Source organism: Pleuronectes platessa, chromosome 10 (assembly GCF_947347685.1).
Source record: "Pleuronectes platessa chromosome 10, fPlePla1.1, whole genome shotgun sequence".
NCBI classification, from domain to species: domain Eukaryota; kingdom Metazoa; phylum Chordata; class Actinopteri; order Pleuronectiformes; family Pleuronectidae; genus Pleuronectes; species Pleuronectes platessa.
Genome location: NC_070635.1, coordinates 5,449,903 through 5,468,822, shown reverse-complemented (window position 1 = coordinate 5,468,822; position 18,920 = coordinate 5,449,903). Strand labels below are relative to the sequence as shown.

Sequence of the window (18,920 nt, the reverse complement as noted above, 5' to 3'; positions counted from 1 at the left end):
TTCAGGCAATGATCCATCACTTCTGGTCTTCTCGTGGCCCCGGCAAATCTGGACCAAGACACTTGCTATGTGAGTGACGGTCCACTAAGAATGTAATATTGTGAATACTATGCAGAAGATTTTAGTTCAGAATTCAAACTAAATCTATACATGAGGACAAAGTTTGTGGACAAAGCTTTTGAAACAAGAGCCCTGAGATTTGAGAATTTTCGGTTATTAATTCCTGAGGTGTTGTTGTTTCAACTGTCAGAAGTAAAAATTAATGAAAAAAAATGGATCACTGAAAAAATACATGAGAAGATTTTTCTTCTGCATGGACAATTTTTTTATGGAAGATTTTGTCTGATTTGTTTGTTTAAAACATAAAGCCGCAGCTGAAACACTCACATTTCACCACCAACTTCTTCTGCTTGCTGTCCTTTGAGCCCTCAGTGTTCTGGGCACGGCAGAAGTACAAGCCAGCGTCGGATGAAGTCACAGTAAACGTGTGGTAGAGAGAGTTGCTGGTTTGTGAATAAATACTATTTTCAGTGCTTTTTAAAGACTGAGGATTTGTGTTGATCTTCATCAAGGTGAGAGTTGACTGTGGGAAACTTTCAGCAGTGCAGCTGACGGCGATGGTCTGACCTTCTGTGACCTCAGACCTCATAGACAGTTTAGGTTCAGTGGGCGGGTCTGTAGAGAGGAAGCAGAATCTTCTTTAAAGAAGGCACATTATGATTTTATTGTTTTTCTTCCCTCAGTGTAAACAACACATTTTCCTTCACATCAAGACCAGGTGAATCTGAGACATTTTTAATTGTTATTAAATGTATCTTCATATTTTGATGTGTTGTTACTATATATGTTATATCGGAAGCACTTTGTAACGTTGTTTTGAGAAGTGCTATTTAAATAAATCAAGTTATGACAACAGGACACTTTAATCATGTTGAAAAAGTAGAAGAAAGTAGAAATATCGCAGTACAAAATACTCCATTACAAGTATAGGCCCTGATTTCATAATTTGAATAAGCAGCACAGTAGTTTATCAGGAGTATTCATTAAGTGGCAGAGTGGCACCACGTAACATTACTGGATCATAATTATTGATAATTTATAGATTCAATTACTTTATATAGGGTCTGGTAGTTTATTCATATTGTCCAAGCTCTACAGAACTTAATCAAATAGACACATTTAGTTTAGGTCATTCATTTCTCAGGTGCTATTGTTTCAACTGTCAGAAGTAATAGTTGATAGAAAAATACATGAGAAAATCTACTTTTGCATAGATAGATTTGTTAAAGGAAGATTTGGTTTGATCTGTTTGGTTGAAAAAAAAAGGCGCAGCTGAAACACTCACATTTCACCACCAACTTCTTCTCGCTGTCCTTTGAGCCCTCAGTGTTCTGGGCACGGCAGAAGTACCAGCCAGAGTCGGATGAAGTCACAGCAAACGTGTGGGAGAGAGAGTTGATGGGTCGTGAATAAAGATTATTTTCAGTGATTATTTCAGCCTGATTATTTGTGTTGATCCTCATCAAGGTGAGAGTTGACTTCGGGAAACTTTCAACAGTGCAGCTGGCGGTGATGGTCTGACCTTCTGTGACATCAGACCTCATAGACAGTTTAGGTTCAGTGGGCGGGTCTGTAGAGAGGAAGCAGAATCTTCTTTAAAGAAGGCACATTATGATTTTATTGTTTTTCTTCCCTCTGGTCTGTGTCACATTGCTTTTTTCGAAAATGTAAAGGTTCTACAGAGATAAAAAATCCAACAATCAGTGGTAAAGGGAGCTCCTCTCCTGAAGCTCATAAACTCCTGGTCAGCAGATTTTCCCGTGCTTCAAAAACACACCATAACTGCATCATGTTCACCTAGTGGCTAACCGGTCACGCCCCCTCATTACAGTAATTTAAACGAGAGCAGAGGCTGACATTTCACACACAAGCTGGAAGCAGATGACCAAAGTATTTGAATTCACGTGAAAGTCACTGGAAACATCATAGTACTTACACAGTACTTGTATGCACACTGGTTGACTCTCATCCCCTCCACCAATGAGGTTTGAGGAGCTGCATCTGTAACAAGCTTCATCTGCTCTTTGTATTGTTAAACTCAGCTCTCGTCTGTTTGTGTTCTTCAACCAAGAGTCAGTTTGTTGATTTCTGCTGCGGGACCAGGAGTAAGTCGTCGGGGCAGGATTGGCATCAGTGTCACAGGTTAACGTGAGAGAACCACCAACTTTCACTTGGTTATCAGAAGAGCCACTGACAGAAATGCTCGTCTTCCTCGGCTTATCTGGAAAAAGGACCCAAGTGAAATGACCTTTATCTCAACAACAGGTGAATCTGAAACAGAAGATTCTTTCAGGTTAATTCACAACCCAGATAGCACACGGATGTGGGCCACTTCAGGAAATGATCCATCACTTCTGGTCTTCTCCTGGCCCAGGACAAATCTGGACCAAGACACTTGCTATGTGAGTGACGGTCCACTAAGAATGTAATATTGTGAATTCTACGCAGAAGATTTTGTTCAAAATTAAAATTAAATCAAAACATGATGACAAAGTTGGGGGACAAAGCTTTTGAATCAAGATCCCTGAGGCTCTGAAACATCCTGAACGAGGACATACAGCAGACTGAGTCAGGAGCTGAACACATACTTTCATCTTTCCTCATTCACTGATTTTACTTAGGTCTGGTTTCTATTCTTTTATTTATTCTTGAATGACAGACGTGTAATTATTGTTTTAATTCAAATTCATGTTTCGATGTGCTTTTACATTTAGTTTTTTGGAAGCACTTTGTTACGTTGTTCTGAGAAGTGCTATTTAAATAAATCAAGTTACGACAACAGGTCACTTTAGTCATGTTGAAATAGACGTTTTCAGTTCAAAGAAATGTTGCTTTAATGACTGTAACTCCAGTAAAAGTTAGGGTCACCCGTGCTTTTTATGGTCGGCCTATACAGACACAAAACAACCCCAAAAAATTTCTCTTCAGAATATATTTCAACTCTCTGAAAAAATATAACAAAAATATACCCCAAATGCTGAGGTTCAAATAATATTGGACAAGTGCATCTGAACTTCTAGGGACAACAAAGAACCAACACAACACAATAGACAAGTGCCTCTTGTGTCTGCCTAAGAACACTTATAGACCACAGTATAACCACTCCGGATTTCTGTATATATCACTAACAGAAAGAAAAATCACTTACAACTCAAAGTCACAAAAATACTAGGAAAGTTTTGGTTTGATCTGTTCGGTTGAAAAAAAAGCCGGAGCTGAAACACTCACATTTCACCACCAACTCCTGCTGCTTGCTGTCCTTTAAGCCCTCAGTGTTCTGGGCACGGCAGAAGTACCAGCCAGCGTCGGATGAAGTCACAGTAAACGTGTGGGAGAGAGAGTTGATGGGTCGTGAATAAATATTATTTTCAGTGATTAGTAAAGACTGATGATTTGTGTTGATCTTCATCAAGGTGAGAGTTGACTGTGGGAAACTTTCAGCAGTGCAGTTGACGGTGATGGTCTGACCTTCTTTGACATCAGACCTCATAGACAGTTTAGGTTCAGTGGGTGGGTCTGTAGAGAGGAAGCAGAATCTTCTTTAAAGAAGGCCCATTATGATTTTATAGTTTTTCTTCAAATAAATGAGGTTTGAGACGTTGCATGATTAATTTTCAATGATCCATCACTTCTGGTCTTCTCGTGGCCCAGGACAAATCTGGACCAAGAAACCTGCTATGTGAGTGACGCTCCACTAAGAATGTAACATTGTGAATACTATGCAGAAGATATTAGTTCATTTATTAAATCAATACAAAAATGTGAAAGAGGTAAAATAACTGAAAATCACAGACACGCCACAAGTTGATATGGATTCATACAGAGCAGCCTGGTGACACTGGTGGACATTTGAGGGTTGTGGGAGGATGGAGCCAATCCCCAGCTGACTCTGGCTCTGAGAGGTCGCCAGCGTATCACAGGGACGACATCCAGAGACAAACATCCATTCACACAATTTAGAGTTTCCAATGAACTTCATCCTAATCTGCATGTCTTTGGACTGTGGTGCGAAGCTGGAGTACTGGGAGAGAACTCATGTAGACTGGGAGAACATACAAACTTAACAGAAAGATCACAGCAAAGTTGGGATTCAAACCAGCAGCCTTCTTAGAATAATAATCATAACAGCAGGGTGTATTACCTAAAAAACAGAACATCAATAAAATGAATTCATCAACTTACATTTAACAGTGACTTTAATATTCCTGATCAAATATTTGTCCGTGTTGTCCTGTGTTTGGCATGAAAACTCTCTCCCATCATCCTCCCTGCTGGCTGTAAAGCTGAAGGTGGTGGTTCTCTCCTTATCCTGATGATAGCCTGTGACCTGTGTCCGGTCGATCTGAGTCACATCTTGAATCTGAGGGTGTGAAGGACATGAACTTGAAGTGGAGCATGTGAGTGTGACCACGTCGGACTCCACCACAGCAGCTGGTCCCTCAAAAGTGAGCGGGCATCGGTTTACTGAGAATATGAAAGCAAGAGAAATGTGATGATGTGTCTACACAACAGCTAAATACAAATTGCGGAGGTGTCACTAAGAAAACATTATTTTAATAGAAGGGTTGATTTTTAAAGGTGAAGCCGACTTGACTGGGAAACTATGTGGAGTCAAGCTAAAGCCAAACTGCTCTAGAGTCATAACTGATCTAGAAGAGTTCAAACCATCGACGAAAAGTGAGGTCAAAGTGTGTAGATCGCCACCTGGTGCCTGACTGCAGTATATATCTCACCTCCTGAATCTCAGTGAATGGGACATGGAGCAAACTAAAGAGTCAAAATACACATCAACTAAAATGATCTCAAAGATGGATTGTATAGTTTTTATCACTGTTGTATGTTCAAATGTTCATTTTCATGTACATTTGATTAATTAGTACATTTCCTTGCTCGAGGCATGAAGGACACATTTGTCCACTAAATGTAATGTTATGTATATTATGAAATGTATTATAAATTCAGATTTTTATTAAAACATACCTTCAACACTGAGGGTAACTTCTTCAGATGACCATTGCTCCCTCCCTTCGAATCTCAAAGAATACTTTCCGCTGTCACTTCTTCTCAGGTCACAGATCAAAATATTGCACAGTGGCTTCGGCCCGGCAGAGTTAGCATTCTGCCAACTTGAAGATGGAGAACCAATGTAATTCACTCTGTTTGCAAAGTCAGGACTGACCGGACGTGTCACGGTGTTTGTGCTGTAAATGACAGTGGATGTATAGTCTTTCATCCAAAACCAGTATGCATCATGATCATCGACATCTCTTGTGACTTGGCATTTAATTTCAACACAGGATCCCTCAGTAGCCAGCAGCCCACCAGGTTCTAGTTTAAAGGGACTTGTAGAAACATCTGTCGGTGAAAACACAAGTGGAGATAATCGATTAATCTTTAATGCAAATGTTGGAAAAAAAATATTATTTTAAAAGTGGAGAAATAAAATCCTTACGTTTTATTAGGGCCAGAAAAACCAACCACTTGACTGTCTGAGCCTCCATCTCATGTGGGACTACAACTGGATTTCTGAAAATAATAAAAACTGAAAAGTGGATAAAAACTTCATAAGATCACAGAACTTATTCTTTTACTGTAAAACGTGTGATCAAAGTAATTTTTCAGCTTGTGTCAGAATTTCCATCTTCCTCTTTTCATTTCTTGTACTGACAGAGTGTCTTTGTTTTGTTCCTCATGTCAAAATGGTTGTGAAGTTGTGGTTTGAAAACACAAAAGTCACCTCACCTCTACAGAGAATTTGTTTTTTATCAAACGAATTTGAATTTAATAAATTTAGAAAAGGAATATTTATGCCACATGTTTTTGTTAATCTCAGAGTTCAGTTTCTTTTTTCCTTGAATAACAAAAATATTGTTTGTTTTGTGTTTTATATTTTACTTTATTTGACATTAACTACTTGATCAAATCACTTTCATTCAAAGAAACCTCAGAACACATTTAAAATATGTTGACTTGAAACATAACAGTGTCTTAATTACATTTTAATTTGTGAACCTTCAAATCTGAAATAAACAGTTTAAAAAGTCATATCTGGTTCTTTGGGTTCATCTCAGTCTTCAGGGAACTACAACATCTGAAACTGATGTTTGAATTTTCATTTGGATACAAGTTTTTCAACTGAATAGAAGAAAAGGGGTTTTAAATTATTATGAATTTTATTAAGAAAGAAATCATATTGTTTGTAATCAGTATATATAGTGTAAATAAAACTTCTGAAACACTATATTTTACTTTAGTAGATTAACATCATGAGGAGATAAATAACCATAGAAGCTTGTTCTTACCTCAGAGGACCCACTTGTATCAGTCTGTCACACACAGCCTCACTCCGAGAATGAGACTTTACAGAAAAAGGAAGTTTCTACACCTTGAAAGGGGATGTAAAAAAATGATCATCATCCCCTGTCAGGCAAGCTAGAAAACAGCTTCTTGTAGGTGTTATGATTACGGTGATAGAGTTTTAAGCTTCTCACAGTATCTGCACGCAGATGCACTTCCCCCCCACTTCCTATTTTTGTCATTTTTTGTGGTGAAGTCTTGTTCCTAGACACAGAGCAGTTTTCATTACTTCATATTTATTTGGAGAATTCTTGCTCACATAGTATTTACTCCATTTGTCTCTATTTAAAACTTCATCTAACAATGTGAAAACGTATCAAAAGGGTTTGTGGAGAGTTGAATAAACATAAAAGTGCAGGTGAACAACAAGTAAACAGGAAACATCGCACACAGAGAAAAGCATCCCCCCCCCGAGAGCTGCAGCTAAGATATTCACGGCCTCGGCCGCCATTTCATCAATGGCGCCGTTCAGAGCTTGCAGCATGGTGGTGAAGGAGCGGCTGGCATAACGGTCTTTGCAGTAGTAATGATAAATCATCAACTTAGAGGAAACCTGAACTAAAATGTTAAATAATAATAATAATATTGTTGGGACCTAGTATTTGTGAACTACAGCTCAGCCTACATGTTTAGTAAAAATCTGACCACATGTTCATTTGTTCTGGAGACGAAGGAGAGCCTCCAGAACTTAGTCTCCCAGGGTGCTTCAACTTCACACCTAGAGATTCAAGACTCAAGGGATTCAAGAGTTTTATCATCAAATGCAGAGAGATAACAATTAAGCAGCCGCTAGCAATGAAATGCTTGAGTCACAGGCTCTCTTCTAACAATGCTCAAGATTTAAAAAAACTAAAACAAAATTTGAATAAAATAGAATATCAAAAATGTAAAATATGAAATAAAATATATATATATATATAAATATATATATACAGCTGAAGGTGTGAAAACTGACCTTGGACACAACTTTCAACCGCTATAGGTCACTCTGGGCCCCATGACCCATGAGGTCACCAGGCAGACTGGTGACACTGGTGGACATTTGAGGGTTGCGTGAGGAAGGAGCCAATCCCCAGCTGACTCTGGCTTTGAGAGGTCGCCAGCGTATCACAAGCCCAGTTCCACCTCTCCTAATTCTCTTTCTGCTCAACTCTCTGAGAGGAGAAGTGTAGCTCTCCAGCTCACCTCTCGTTCTGATAAACTTCGATGGAGGAGAGGCGTAGCTCTCCAGCTCACCAAGCTAGGGAAACTTCCTCCCTAGCCAAGCTCTACCAACCCTCCAGCAGGCCTGCCTGCAGCAGACTGCTAAAACCTTCTTAGGCAGCGACGCACAAGCTACATCGCACAGCAGAACACACACGTGATCTCAGCCACATGGTGTAAACAACAGTGATTCTTTTTCTTCATAATGGCCAGCCGCCATTTTGAAAGCACACTCACTCACGCACACACATAAACACACACACACACACACACACATGCACACAAATTCCCATGTACACATCTGTATTTAGTAAGTAAACATTTAGTAGTTTGTGTTTTTTTACTTTTATTATCTTCATGGTAAATATTTTTCTTCAAAAAATGGTTGTCTTCGTTAATGTTGTATAAGTGTCACTTTTGCCAACCTCTACACAAGAATTCTATCTCCTTCAACTTTGCTAACTACTTATGTGTTCATTTCAGTTATAGTTATTTATATAATTATTAATCAGAGTTCCAAACTTGTAATTTTTAATGAGACTTAATCAATAAATTGTCTTTCTTTTCCTTTCAAATAAAGTGTATTGTTTTCTTCAGATACACTTTCCTTTGGGAAGGAACAAGAGGCTGAAGTCAAGCCCAAGAGAGAAAGACAGAAAGGCGTTGATGATGAGAGAGAAGGACCAGTGTTCCCACTGTTAAGATTAGATTAAGATTAAGATACATTTATTTGTCCCAAACACATGCAGAGACACACTTCTGCTTTTGACCGATCTGGTGCAGGACACACAGAGCAGTGAGCATCCATGTACGGCGCACAGGGAGCAGATGTTGGGGGAGTAAGGTGCCTTGCTCAGGGGCACTAGACAGGGTAGGGAGAATCCTCTTGGATTTTTGGACAGATAAATCCAGGTTCGTCTTTTTGTTGTTTCTCCGTGGAGTCGAACCAGAGACGAACCAGAGACTTTTTCTGCCCATAGTCCAAGTTTCTGCCACTAGTCCACCAGGGACATAATCAGTATTATATAACTGTGGTGTTGAATACAAAGACTGTTCTGATCCTGTTCATACAATGTAATAAAAATATGTTCTTTGCCAATTAGAATGGAATTTAAAGGCTCAAGATAAATACACACCTAGCAGAGTTATCAAAATAATATGGTATTTACTGTGTATAACACATTTTGCTTATGTGGATGCACTGTTTGAGACACGTTTCTATAGTTTAAATACAAAATGATGAAAACTCAAACACAATGTTAAGTCATTTATGCTATTGTCCACTGACATCATTTTGAAGCTACTGTTAACCAATAGCTGATCTCCAAACATCTTAAATATGTATATTTAGATCGGGGGGTACTGCCCTCCGGCTACGGCCCTGGCTCCATGGCAACTAAAATACTTACTCATTGATGCATCTTTATGAAAATGTAATAACGTATCTAATAATATCTTAATGTCTCAGAATTTGTACTTTTTTACTTTGGATGCTCAAGAGTTTAAGTTCAGGTTTTCAGAGGTGGGGGGGCGGGGAGAGCACCCTCACCTGCACCACAGAGGATCAATCAGTGCAGGTGAGAGCAGTTAGCTGATGATCCTCACACTTTAAAAGGCAGCTTCTTCACTGCCTCATGGCGCTCAGACTCAGAGAAGGAGGAACCTGAGAGACGCTGGACAAAAGCTGGAAAGCTTGTAACGTTGTTTTGGATTTAAGTATTTGTTTGTACACATGTGTGGTGAGAATAAAGATGTGGAAAAGCAACATGTTCGTTTCTGGCTGTGTGTTGGAGAGCCCCGTGGCAAGCACCACTGCCACAAGGTTATAATCATATACTTGATTTTACTTTAGTTATTACTTAATTCAAGTAAATGAAAGGTTTACATGGTCCGTTAATAGAAATGCATCACAAGATAATGTCCATTTCATGACACAATGCATTTTGTGTGTACATGCATTCTTCAGAAACTCTTTCACACTGTGACATGTTCACAAATCCCACAATAATGTCAATAAACCTTAAAGTTCATCATTTGTTCCAACATATTTCATTTTATTTTGAGCTACAGGATATTAACATTTCATGTGTGTGGGTTTGGATTAAGTTCACAACACTGGAGGGCACAAAAAAAAACATTCAGCAGTGATTCTCAGCATTTCTTATCTAACTGCATGTCATTTATATATATAGATTATATAAAAAGTTATTAATACAATCATTTTATACTCACATTATTTACATTTAAAGTAGCAAAATAAGGATTTTAACCATTTATCCCTCACATATTGCTATGTTCACTGTTTTACCTTTAATTAATCAATCAATCAATCAATCAAATTTTATTTGTATAGCCCATATTCACAAATTAAAATTCGTCTCATAGGGCTTTAACAGGGTGTGACATCCTCTGTCCTTAACCCTCGGCAAGAGTAAAGAAAAACTACTAAAAAAACCTTTTACAGGGTAAAAATACATGGAAACCTCAGAGAGAGCCACATGTGAGGGATCCCTCTCCCAGGACGGACAGAAGTACAATAGAATTAACACTTTTAAATATTTATATATTATATTTTAGCTCATTAATGTAACTTCTGTGCCTTCTTGCTAACTAGTTTTAAAATACTCCTAATGGCAACACGCAGGTTTTTATTGTAGCTGCATAAGGTTTGTTTACCAGCTTACATTACTGTAGATTTACGGCTACGACCTATTTTGCTCAACTCATGAACTCTTCAGACTCTCTGTGATGACTTATTGTGAATATAAACTTCCTCAGGCCCGAGGTAGCTGTAAAAAGCAGGACGAGAACATCTCGGGTCAAATCCTGACGTTAGAGTAAAGACTCTCATCTTGGTGTGAGCTGCTGGAGTCTCTGTTGGTCGTCTGACGTCGGGGCGTCGCTGTGAATCTCACCTGTGGAAAGTTCAGCTCCACTTCACCTTCACTGGTGTGGTCGTCCAATAGATTTGGAGATGTTGGTGCACGTGCAGTTGCATTACCAATTTCATCATAGTCCTGCAGGCTCTCTGGTTCATTCTAGGATGAGAGCCGAGATGGTTTATAGATTATTGAGAAATTCTGGATTTAATGCACAGTAAAATTCGAACAAGACTCACATCTGATTCTTTAGGACTTACAGACGTTTTCCTTGATTTAATTGTTTTGTTCGTTGCACAGAATAAATGGGTGAAGGGGAGGTTTCATCTCCTGACGATTTGTGTTTCCTCTAACCCCATGATTATCCAGCAGCAACTGAATCTCTTCATTCATGCTCTAAAATGGATGCTGTACAGGTTGTCTTTTCATCACTGGCCCCAGTATACTGAGATATAAGTGCACTGATAGACAGCTACTGACAGGGCAAACAGTGAGGGCAGGATATGGAAGAACAAGGAGGGAAAAGCAACAGCTTGAACAGTAAAAGACACATCTGCATGTAGAGCCAGATTAATACTGATGATAGAAGATGGAAGGCAGCAGCTCTACATGGTCAATTTGAGGGGTTGTAGATATCCTGATAGATTATTTATTCCAAATTTTTGTATCTAATGTGCACATGTTGTTGTCTTGTTTCAGATCCTTGCATTGTGTGTTCTCAAAACAAAAGAAATAACAGATTTTGGGACTTCAGAGGTTTTATAATATCACCATTAAAACATATTTGATAACATATTATTGAAACTATGACATAATTTAGAGTATTTAGAAGAATTATTAGTTTTATAGCCGTAACAGGTCAGAAGTGGTGAAGCAGAGGCTTAAATATCCTGAATCGTATATCTGTACTCTGCTTAATCCAGTGGTTCTGTCATGACCCACCCGTTCACCCACCCCAACAAAATGGGCCAAGTTTAACATGTGTATTTACATAAAATACACATGAATATTAAATCCACATTACTTTCAGGAATTTCTGATGTGCAAAAATTTTTTTTCAAACAACTTTTTGTGACATTTGTCCCTTTAAAAATAAAAAGTGCCATAACTTTGCTAAAATTTAACCTAATTGATGTACTTGAGGTGACATTTATCTCTACATCCCTCCATCAGTCTGTACTTTTTCAATAATAGAGAAAAAATGTATTCAATTATATTATAATCACTTTAATACAAAGATGATAAAGCTCAACCAAAAAGAACACATGCATGTGACTGAGTTGTAATGTTTCTAAGTGTCTTCTTAATTTGTTGGTTCTCATAGAGTTTTCAGACATAAAATACACACTGGTCTGTCCTCATGTCCTACCACATTGACTGTGAACCCAAGAGCAGGACAGGCTTCATCGTACTCTCTTTTCAACTTGGTTTTTGAACACTGTCTCTTGGTTGTTCCTGACCGGCTGCTTCACGTGAACGAGCTCTGATCTCACAGTGTTGTCTTAACCCGGGACTCACCTGGGGCAGATTCAAAAGGCTGTAAACAAGGTTGATGTCGGTTGGAGGCCTGTGGAATATAAAAGGTCTTTAAGAATAAACATATGCATACAGAGTGAAAGACTATTATAAATAACAGGGCAGACTTTCATTGTGCTGTTTATGTCAAAGGATCTCGAAAATAAATGGATGCTTTGACTCCAGCATGAGCAGCAGTCCATGTCTGACTCTGTCCCACACAGTGTTCCTTGTCCTGGGTGGGGACAGTGTGTTGAGTGGGTGTGGTCTTACGTGCTGTCTGGAAGAGGCTGGTGTCGTTGGGCATCTGGACGCGGACACTGCTCTGTCAAGAGGTCGTCTCTGCTCCTGAAAGGCTCCACAGAGACATTCTCATTTGTCAGGCTCCTCCTCCTGGTACCATTACACCAACCCTTAAATTATGTTAACACACATACACACACAGACACACACACACAGGATATGTCACTTCTGTCCGGAGGTTTTCAATAGAGAAGTAGAATGGCTAAAACAAATGTGTCATTACCAAAAATCCAGAAGGGGATTTGGTGTTTGTTGTTCCTTGTTGAATAGATTTCTTCTTCCTGAGTCTGAAAACATAGAGGGACATGATGTGGTTACACATGCCAGACCATCTCTGAAATGTGTTTATTTAATCAAATGCACTTGTTATTCATTCACCTTAAAACTACGACGATTAAAATGATGATCATCAGGACAAGTAGAGCAGGAACGATGAACATCAGGATGTGCAGAGAGTTTCCTGTGGTTGGAAGAGAGAGCATCAAATAGAGCTTGACCTTTGACCTTTGGCAGCCACATCAGTGTGTTTGTGCGAAGGACATAGGACATAGGAGGTATGGACAGACAACAATAAATCATGATCTGATATAAACGTCCCACATGTCTCCTGAGCAATAAAACACACAGTTATAAGACCTTGAAATCCACTCACGTTCAAACAGATGGACGGGATCAGACAAACTTTGATCTACTTCATTTTGTGCGACGCAGTAGTAGACTCCTGACTGGTTTGAGTACACTGTGTGGTTTTGATGCTCGGACACAATTTCATCCTGTTCCTCTCCCTGACTCTTCCTGTACCATGAGTAGTGTTGGACTGGGGGAAAGATGTGACTGAAGCAGCTCAGCATCACGGAGCTCCTCCCGTCAGGCTCCTGCTTCTCTGCCGACTCCGTGATGTGTGTGAGTTTTGGAGAAACTAGCCGGGAAATTCAGGAGAAAAGACAACGTCATTTTCTGAACATCATCAAAGAGCAAACATGAATAACACAACAAGTGAAGTGACATTATTGCTGCTCTTTAAAACCAGACTGAGAAGAATGTGAAACTAGTTTATCTTTGAAACAAACTACAGCCACTGATGTTTGGTTACTGTTCCTGTAATAACTTCTATATTTTGACATTGTGGAGTAATGTTTTCTTCTTTTTGGAACCAGCACGTCTGATCAGTATTTACTTTATACACAGTAATGTAGAATATATCCTCCTTGTTTATCCATTCACCATCACAAGTGCATCATTCTACTCACATCTGACTTTAACCTCAGCTGGCTGTGACTTTCCACTTCCAATGTCATTGGTGGCTTCACAGCTGTACAGTCCACTGTCAGAGGGACTGGCTGAATTCACCCTGAAGGTCTGAGTCTGAGTCTGTTGGATGATTTCCTCTCTCCCATCAGTCGTCTTCCTCCAGGTGACAGAGCTCACTGGTGGGTTGGACTCAGCAGAACAGCTCAGTGTCAACAACACATTTTCCTTCACATCAAGACCAGGATTGGCTTGAACAGTCACATGTTTGGGACTGTCTGCAGTAACCAAAGATATAGAAAACAGAGAACTGTCAGATTTAGCCACTGTCCAATGTAATGGTCTTTATAAAATAGAATGATTATGCATAATATATGTTTCTTTTATCTTCAGGTTGGAATTGAAGGTAAGTTTGGAAATAGTGGACTAGTTTAAATAAGGGAGCACAATAACCTGCAAACCTGTGAAAACAATACATTCTTTATAATATAGAAATCCTGACTAATATATGTTTTCGTATTTCATCAAGTTGTAAATCAAGATAGGTTTAGAGACAGTGGACTAAGGAGCACATTAACATGCAAACTTGTGATAACAATACATTGCTTTACACAATTAAACACAAATTATATTATAAGAACAACTTCAACTGCTTAAAGTCACAAGTCTTTATATGACAGAGATTTATCTACTTTAGATCATTAATTTCTCAGGTGCTATTGTTTCAACTTCAGAAGTAAACATTTATGAAAAAACTGGAGCACTGAAAAATTACATGAAAACAATTTTCTTCTGCAACGATAGTTTTTTATGGAATTTGTTTGATTAAAAAAAAGCAGCAGCTGAAACACTCACATTTCACCACCAACTCCTGCTGCTTGCTGTCCTTTGAGCCCTCAGTGTTCTGGGCACGGCAGAAGTACCAGCCAGCGTCGGATGAAGTCACAGTAAACATGTGGTAGAGAGAGTTGATGGGTCGTGAATACAGATTATTTTCAGTGATTATAAATGCCTGATTTGTGTTGATCCTCATCAAGGTGAGAGTTGACTGTGGGAAACTTTCAGCAGTGCAACTGACGTTGATGGTCTGACCTTCTGTGACCTCAGACCTCATAGATAGTAGAGGTTCAGTGGGCGGGTCTGTAGAGAGGAAGCAGAATCTTCTTAAAAGAAGGCACATTATGATTTTATTGTTTTTCTTCCCTCAATGTCAACAACACCAGGATTGTTTGGAACTGTCTGCAGTAACCAAAAATATAGAAAGCAGAGAACTGTCAGATTTAACCACTGTCCAATTAATAATAATTAATAACCACGCATAATATATGTGTATTTTATTTCATCAGGGTAAGTTTGGAGACAGTGGACTAGGGAGCACAATAACATGCAAACCTTTTAAAACAATTCATTGCATGACACCACAAATTATACTATAAGAAAACGTATAACTGATTAAATTCACAAGGCTTCAATATCAACAGAATTATATTTGACTCTTTTTGAAGAATTACAGAGATTTAAGTAAAAGTTGAATTATCGCAGTACAAAAATACTTCATTACAAGTATAGGCCCCGAATTCATAATTTAAATAAGCAGCACAGTAGTTTATCAGGAGTATTCATTAAGTGGCAGAGTGGCACCACGTAATATTACTGGATCGTTATTATTAATAATTTATAGACTAAATTACTTTATATAGGGTCTGGTAGTTTATTGATATTTTCTAAGCTCACAGAACTTAATCAAATAGACACATTTACTTCAGGTCATTCATTTCTCAATTTTGTTTCAATTTTCAGAAGTAATTCTTTATAGAAAAGTACATGAGAAAAGCTAGTTTTGCATAGATATATTTCTTTATTGGAATTTTTTGTTTGATCTGTTTTGTTCGAAAAAAAGAGCAGCAGCTGAAACACTCACATTTCACCACCAACTCCTGCTGCTCGCTGTCCTTTGAGCCCTCAGTGTTCTGGGCACGGCAGACGTACCAGCCAGCGTCGACTGAAGTCACAGTAAACGTGTGGGAGAGAGAGTTGATGGGTCTTGGATTAAGATTATTTTCAGCGATTTTAAAAGACTGATATGTGTTGGTCCTCATCAAGGTGAGAGTTGACTGTGGGAAACTTTCAACAGTGCAGCTGACGGTGATGGTCTGACCTTCTGTGACCTCAGACCTCATAGACAGTTTAGGTTCAGTGGGCGGGTCTGTAGAGAGGAAGCAGAATCTTCTTTAAAGAAGGCACATTGTGATTTTGTTGTTTTTTTCCCTCACCGCAATGACACATTTTCATTCACCTCAACACAAGGATTGGCTTGAACTTTCAAATTGTTGGGACTGTCTGCACTAACCAAAAAATATAGAAAACAGAGAACTGTCACATTCAACCACTGTCCTACATAATGGTCTTTATATTAGAAAATAACGAGCATAATATGAGTTTTTTTTATTTCATCAGGGTGTAAATCAAGATAAATTTGGAGATAGTGGACTAGGGAGCACAATAACATGCAAACCTGTCAAATTGCATGAAACCAAAATGTATTATATTAGAAAATGTATAACTGCTTAAAGTCACGAGTCACTTCATATCATCAGAATAATATTTTACTCTAGTAGAAGAATTACAGAGATTTAAGTAAAAGTACAAATATCGCAGTACAAAAATACTTCATTACAAGTATAGGCTCTGAATTCATAATTTAAATAAGCAGCACAGTAGTTTAGCAGGAGTATTCATTAAGTGGCAGAGTGGCACCACGTAACATTACTAGATCATTATTATTGATAATTTATAAATGAAATTACTTTATATAGGATCTGGTAGTTTATTGATATTTTCTAAACTCTACAGTACTTAATCAAATAGACACATTTACTTGAGGTCATTCATTTCTCAGGTGCTATTGTTTCAACTGTCAGAAGTAATTCTTAATAGAAAAGTACATGAGAAAAGCTAGTCTTGCGTAGATAGATTTTTTTTAAGGAATTTTTTAGTTTGATCTGTTTTGTTTGAAAAAAAGCAGCAGCTGAAACACTCACATTTCACCACCAACTCCTTCTTCTTGCTGTCCTTTGAGCCCTCAGTGTTCTGGGCACGGCAGACGTACCAGCCAGCGTCGGATGAAGTCACAACAAACGTGTGGGAGAGAGAGTTGATGGGTCGTGAATGATTATTATTATCAGCGATTATAAAAGCCTGATTTCTGTTGGTCCTCATCAAGGTGAGAGTTGACTGTGGGAAACTTTCAACAGAGCAGCTGATGGTGATGGTCTGACCTTCTGTGACCTCAGACCTCATAGACAGTATAGGTTCAGTGGGCGGGTCTGTAGAGAGGAAGCAGAATCTTCTTTAAAGAAGGCACATTATGATTTTATTGTTGTTCTTCCCTCTAGTCATTGTTACATAGGTTTCTTTTAAATGTAAAAGTTCTGCAGAGCAAAAAATGTAACAATCAGTGGTAAAGGGAGCTCCTCTCCTGAAGCTCCTGAACTCCTCTTCATCAGTCCAGCTGATATGATTTATTGTACTAAGACAGAGTTGGGGGACAAAGCTTTTGAAACAAGATCCCTGAGTCTCTGAAACAGCCTGAACGAGGACATACAGCTGACTGAGTCAGGAGCTGGATACATACTTTTATCTTTCTTCATTCACTGATTTCATGTAGGTCTGGTTTTTATTCGTTTATTTATTCTTCTTCTGATTTTTGTAGCCGACTTGACTGGGAAACTATGAAGAGTGAAGCTTTAGCCAAACTGCTCTAAAGTCATAACTGATCTAGAATAGTTCAAACCATCGACTAAAAGTGAAGCCAAAGTGTCTAGATTGCCGCCTGGTGCCTGACTGTGGTATAAATCTCACCTCCTGAATATTAGTGACTGGGACATGGACCACACCTAAAAGTCGAAATACACATCAACTAAAATGATCTCAAAGATGGATTCTGTCGTTTTTATCACCGTTTAATGTTCAAATGTTCATTTTTCATGTACGTTTGGTTATTCATTATATTTCCAACCAGAGGAGCCTTGGTTGCTTTTTATTTTATGTATATTTTAATATTCCAATTTTTAATTTAAATACATTCAACAGGATTTCCAGGATCACTTGTAGAAACATCTGTCGGTAAAAACACAAGTGGAGAAGTCAGTTAATCTCTAATTATGCAAATGTTGGTAAAAATACAAAACATGGTTTTAAAGTGGAGAAATAAAATCCTTACGTTTTATTAGGGCCAGAAAAACCAACCACGTGACTGTCTGAGCCTCCATCTCATGTGGGACGACAACTGGATTCCTGAAACAAATAAAAACTGAAAAGTGGATAAAAACATCATAAGATCACAGAACTTTCTCTTTTTACTGAAAAATGTGTGTTAAAATTTATTTTTCATTTTGTCTCAGAATTTCCTTCTTTCTCATTTCATTTCTTTTACGGACAAAATTAGACTTGTTTTTGTTGTCTTTGTTTTGTTCCTCATATCACGATGGTTGTGAACTTGTGATTTGAATAAACAAAGTCACCTCACCTCTACACAGAATTTGTCATTAATTAAAATAAATTAAATGTAATTATTTTGAAATGGAATATTTGTGCCACCTATTTTGTTAATCCACGAGTTCCGTTTCATTTTTCCTTTAATAACTAAAATATAGTTTGTTTTCTGTTTTCTGTTATAATTTTATTTGACACAAGCTACTTGTTCAAATCTCTTTTATTCAAAGAAACCCCAGAACACATTTAAAATATGTTGACTGGAAACATAACAGTGTCTTTATTACATTTAAAATGTTGAACCTTTAGTCTGAAATATACTGTTTAAAAAGTCATATCTGGTTCTTTGGGTTCATCTCAGTCTTCAGGGAACTACGACACCTGAAACTGATGTGAGTTTTCATTTGGAAAAAATCATTTCAACTGAATGGAAGAAAAAGGGTTTTAAATTATTATAAATTTTATTAAGAATAAAATCATATTGTTTGTAATCAGTGTATTTACTGTAAATAAAACTTCTGAAACAGTATATTTTACTCTAGTAGATTAACCTCATGAGGAGATAAATAACCATAGAAGCTTGTTCTTACCTCAGAGGACCCACTTGTATCAGTCTGTCACACACAGCCTCACTCCGAGAATGAGACTTTACAGAAAAAGGAAGTTTTCACACTTTGAAAGGGGATGAAAAGAAATGATTATCATCCCCTGTCATGCAAGCTAGAAAACAGCTTCTTGTAGGTTTTCAGATTACAGTGATAGAGTTTGCAGCTTCTCACAGTATCTGCTGGCAGATGCACTTCAACCCCACTTCCTTTGTTGTAGTTTGTGGTGAAGTCTTGTTCACAGGTACAGACCATT

General features: G+C 38.1%; 1 protein-coding gene and 2 long non-coding RNA genes across 6 annotated transcripts in view; all 3 read right to left on the bottom strand.

Annotated features, from left to right (window-relative positions):
- LOC128450132 (B-cell receptor CD22) overlaps positions 1-6,571 on the bottom strand; it is a 43,401-nt gene extending 36,830 nt beyond the window's left edge. For 2 of the 3 annotated variants that reach the window (XM_053433619.1, XM_053433621.1), the window contains exons 1-5: positions 6,363-6,571; positions 5,513-5,602; positions 5,041-5,415; positions 4,243-4,524; positions 388-675 (exon numbers count right to left, since the gene is read on the bottom strand). In XM_053433619.1, coding sequence (XP_053289594.1) covers positions 388-675; positions 4,243-4,524; positions 5,041-5,415; positions 5,513-5,561 — 994 coding nt within the window. In that variant the 5' untranslated portion in view covers positions 5,562-5,602; positions 6,363-6,571. The remainder of the gene's footprint in view (positions 1-387; positions 676-4,242; positions 4,525-5,040; positions 5,416-5,512; positions 5,603-6,362) is intronic. The other variant, XM_053433620.1, reaches the window with a different exon arrangement.
- A 5,614-nt stretch (positions 6,572-12,185) lies between these two features.
- Positions 12,186-12,783, bottom strand: LOC128450199 (uncharacterized). Its single transcript, XR_008339965.1, has 3 exons — positions 12,696-12,783; positions 12,541-12,604; positions 12,186-12,427 (listed from the first exon to the last, which is right to left on the bottom strand). It is a non-coding gene; the product is annotated as an uncharacterized LOC128450199 (long non-coding RNA).
- A 3,829-nt stretch (positions 12,784-16,612) lies between these two features.
- Positions 16,613-18,833, bottom strand: LOC128450201 (uncharacterized). Of its 2 annotated transcripts, none has more exons than XR_008339967.1 (4): positions 18,650-18,833; positions 17,788-17,877; positions 17,649-17,684; positions 16,613-16,891 (listed from the first exon to the last, which is right to left on the bottom strand). It is a non-coding gene; the product is annotated as an uncharacterized LOC128450201 (long non-coding RNA). The 2 variants fall into 2 exon arrangements; XR_008339968.1 differs by having other exon boundaries at positions 17,788-17,861.
- Between the last annotated feature and the right edge of the window lie 87 nt (positions 18,834-18,920).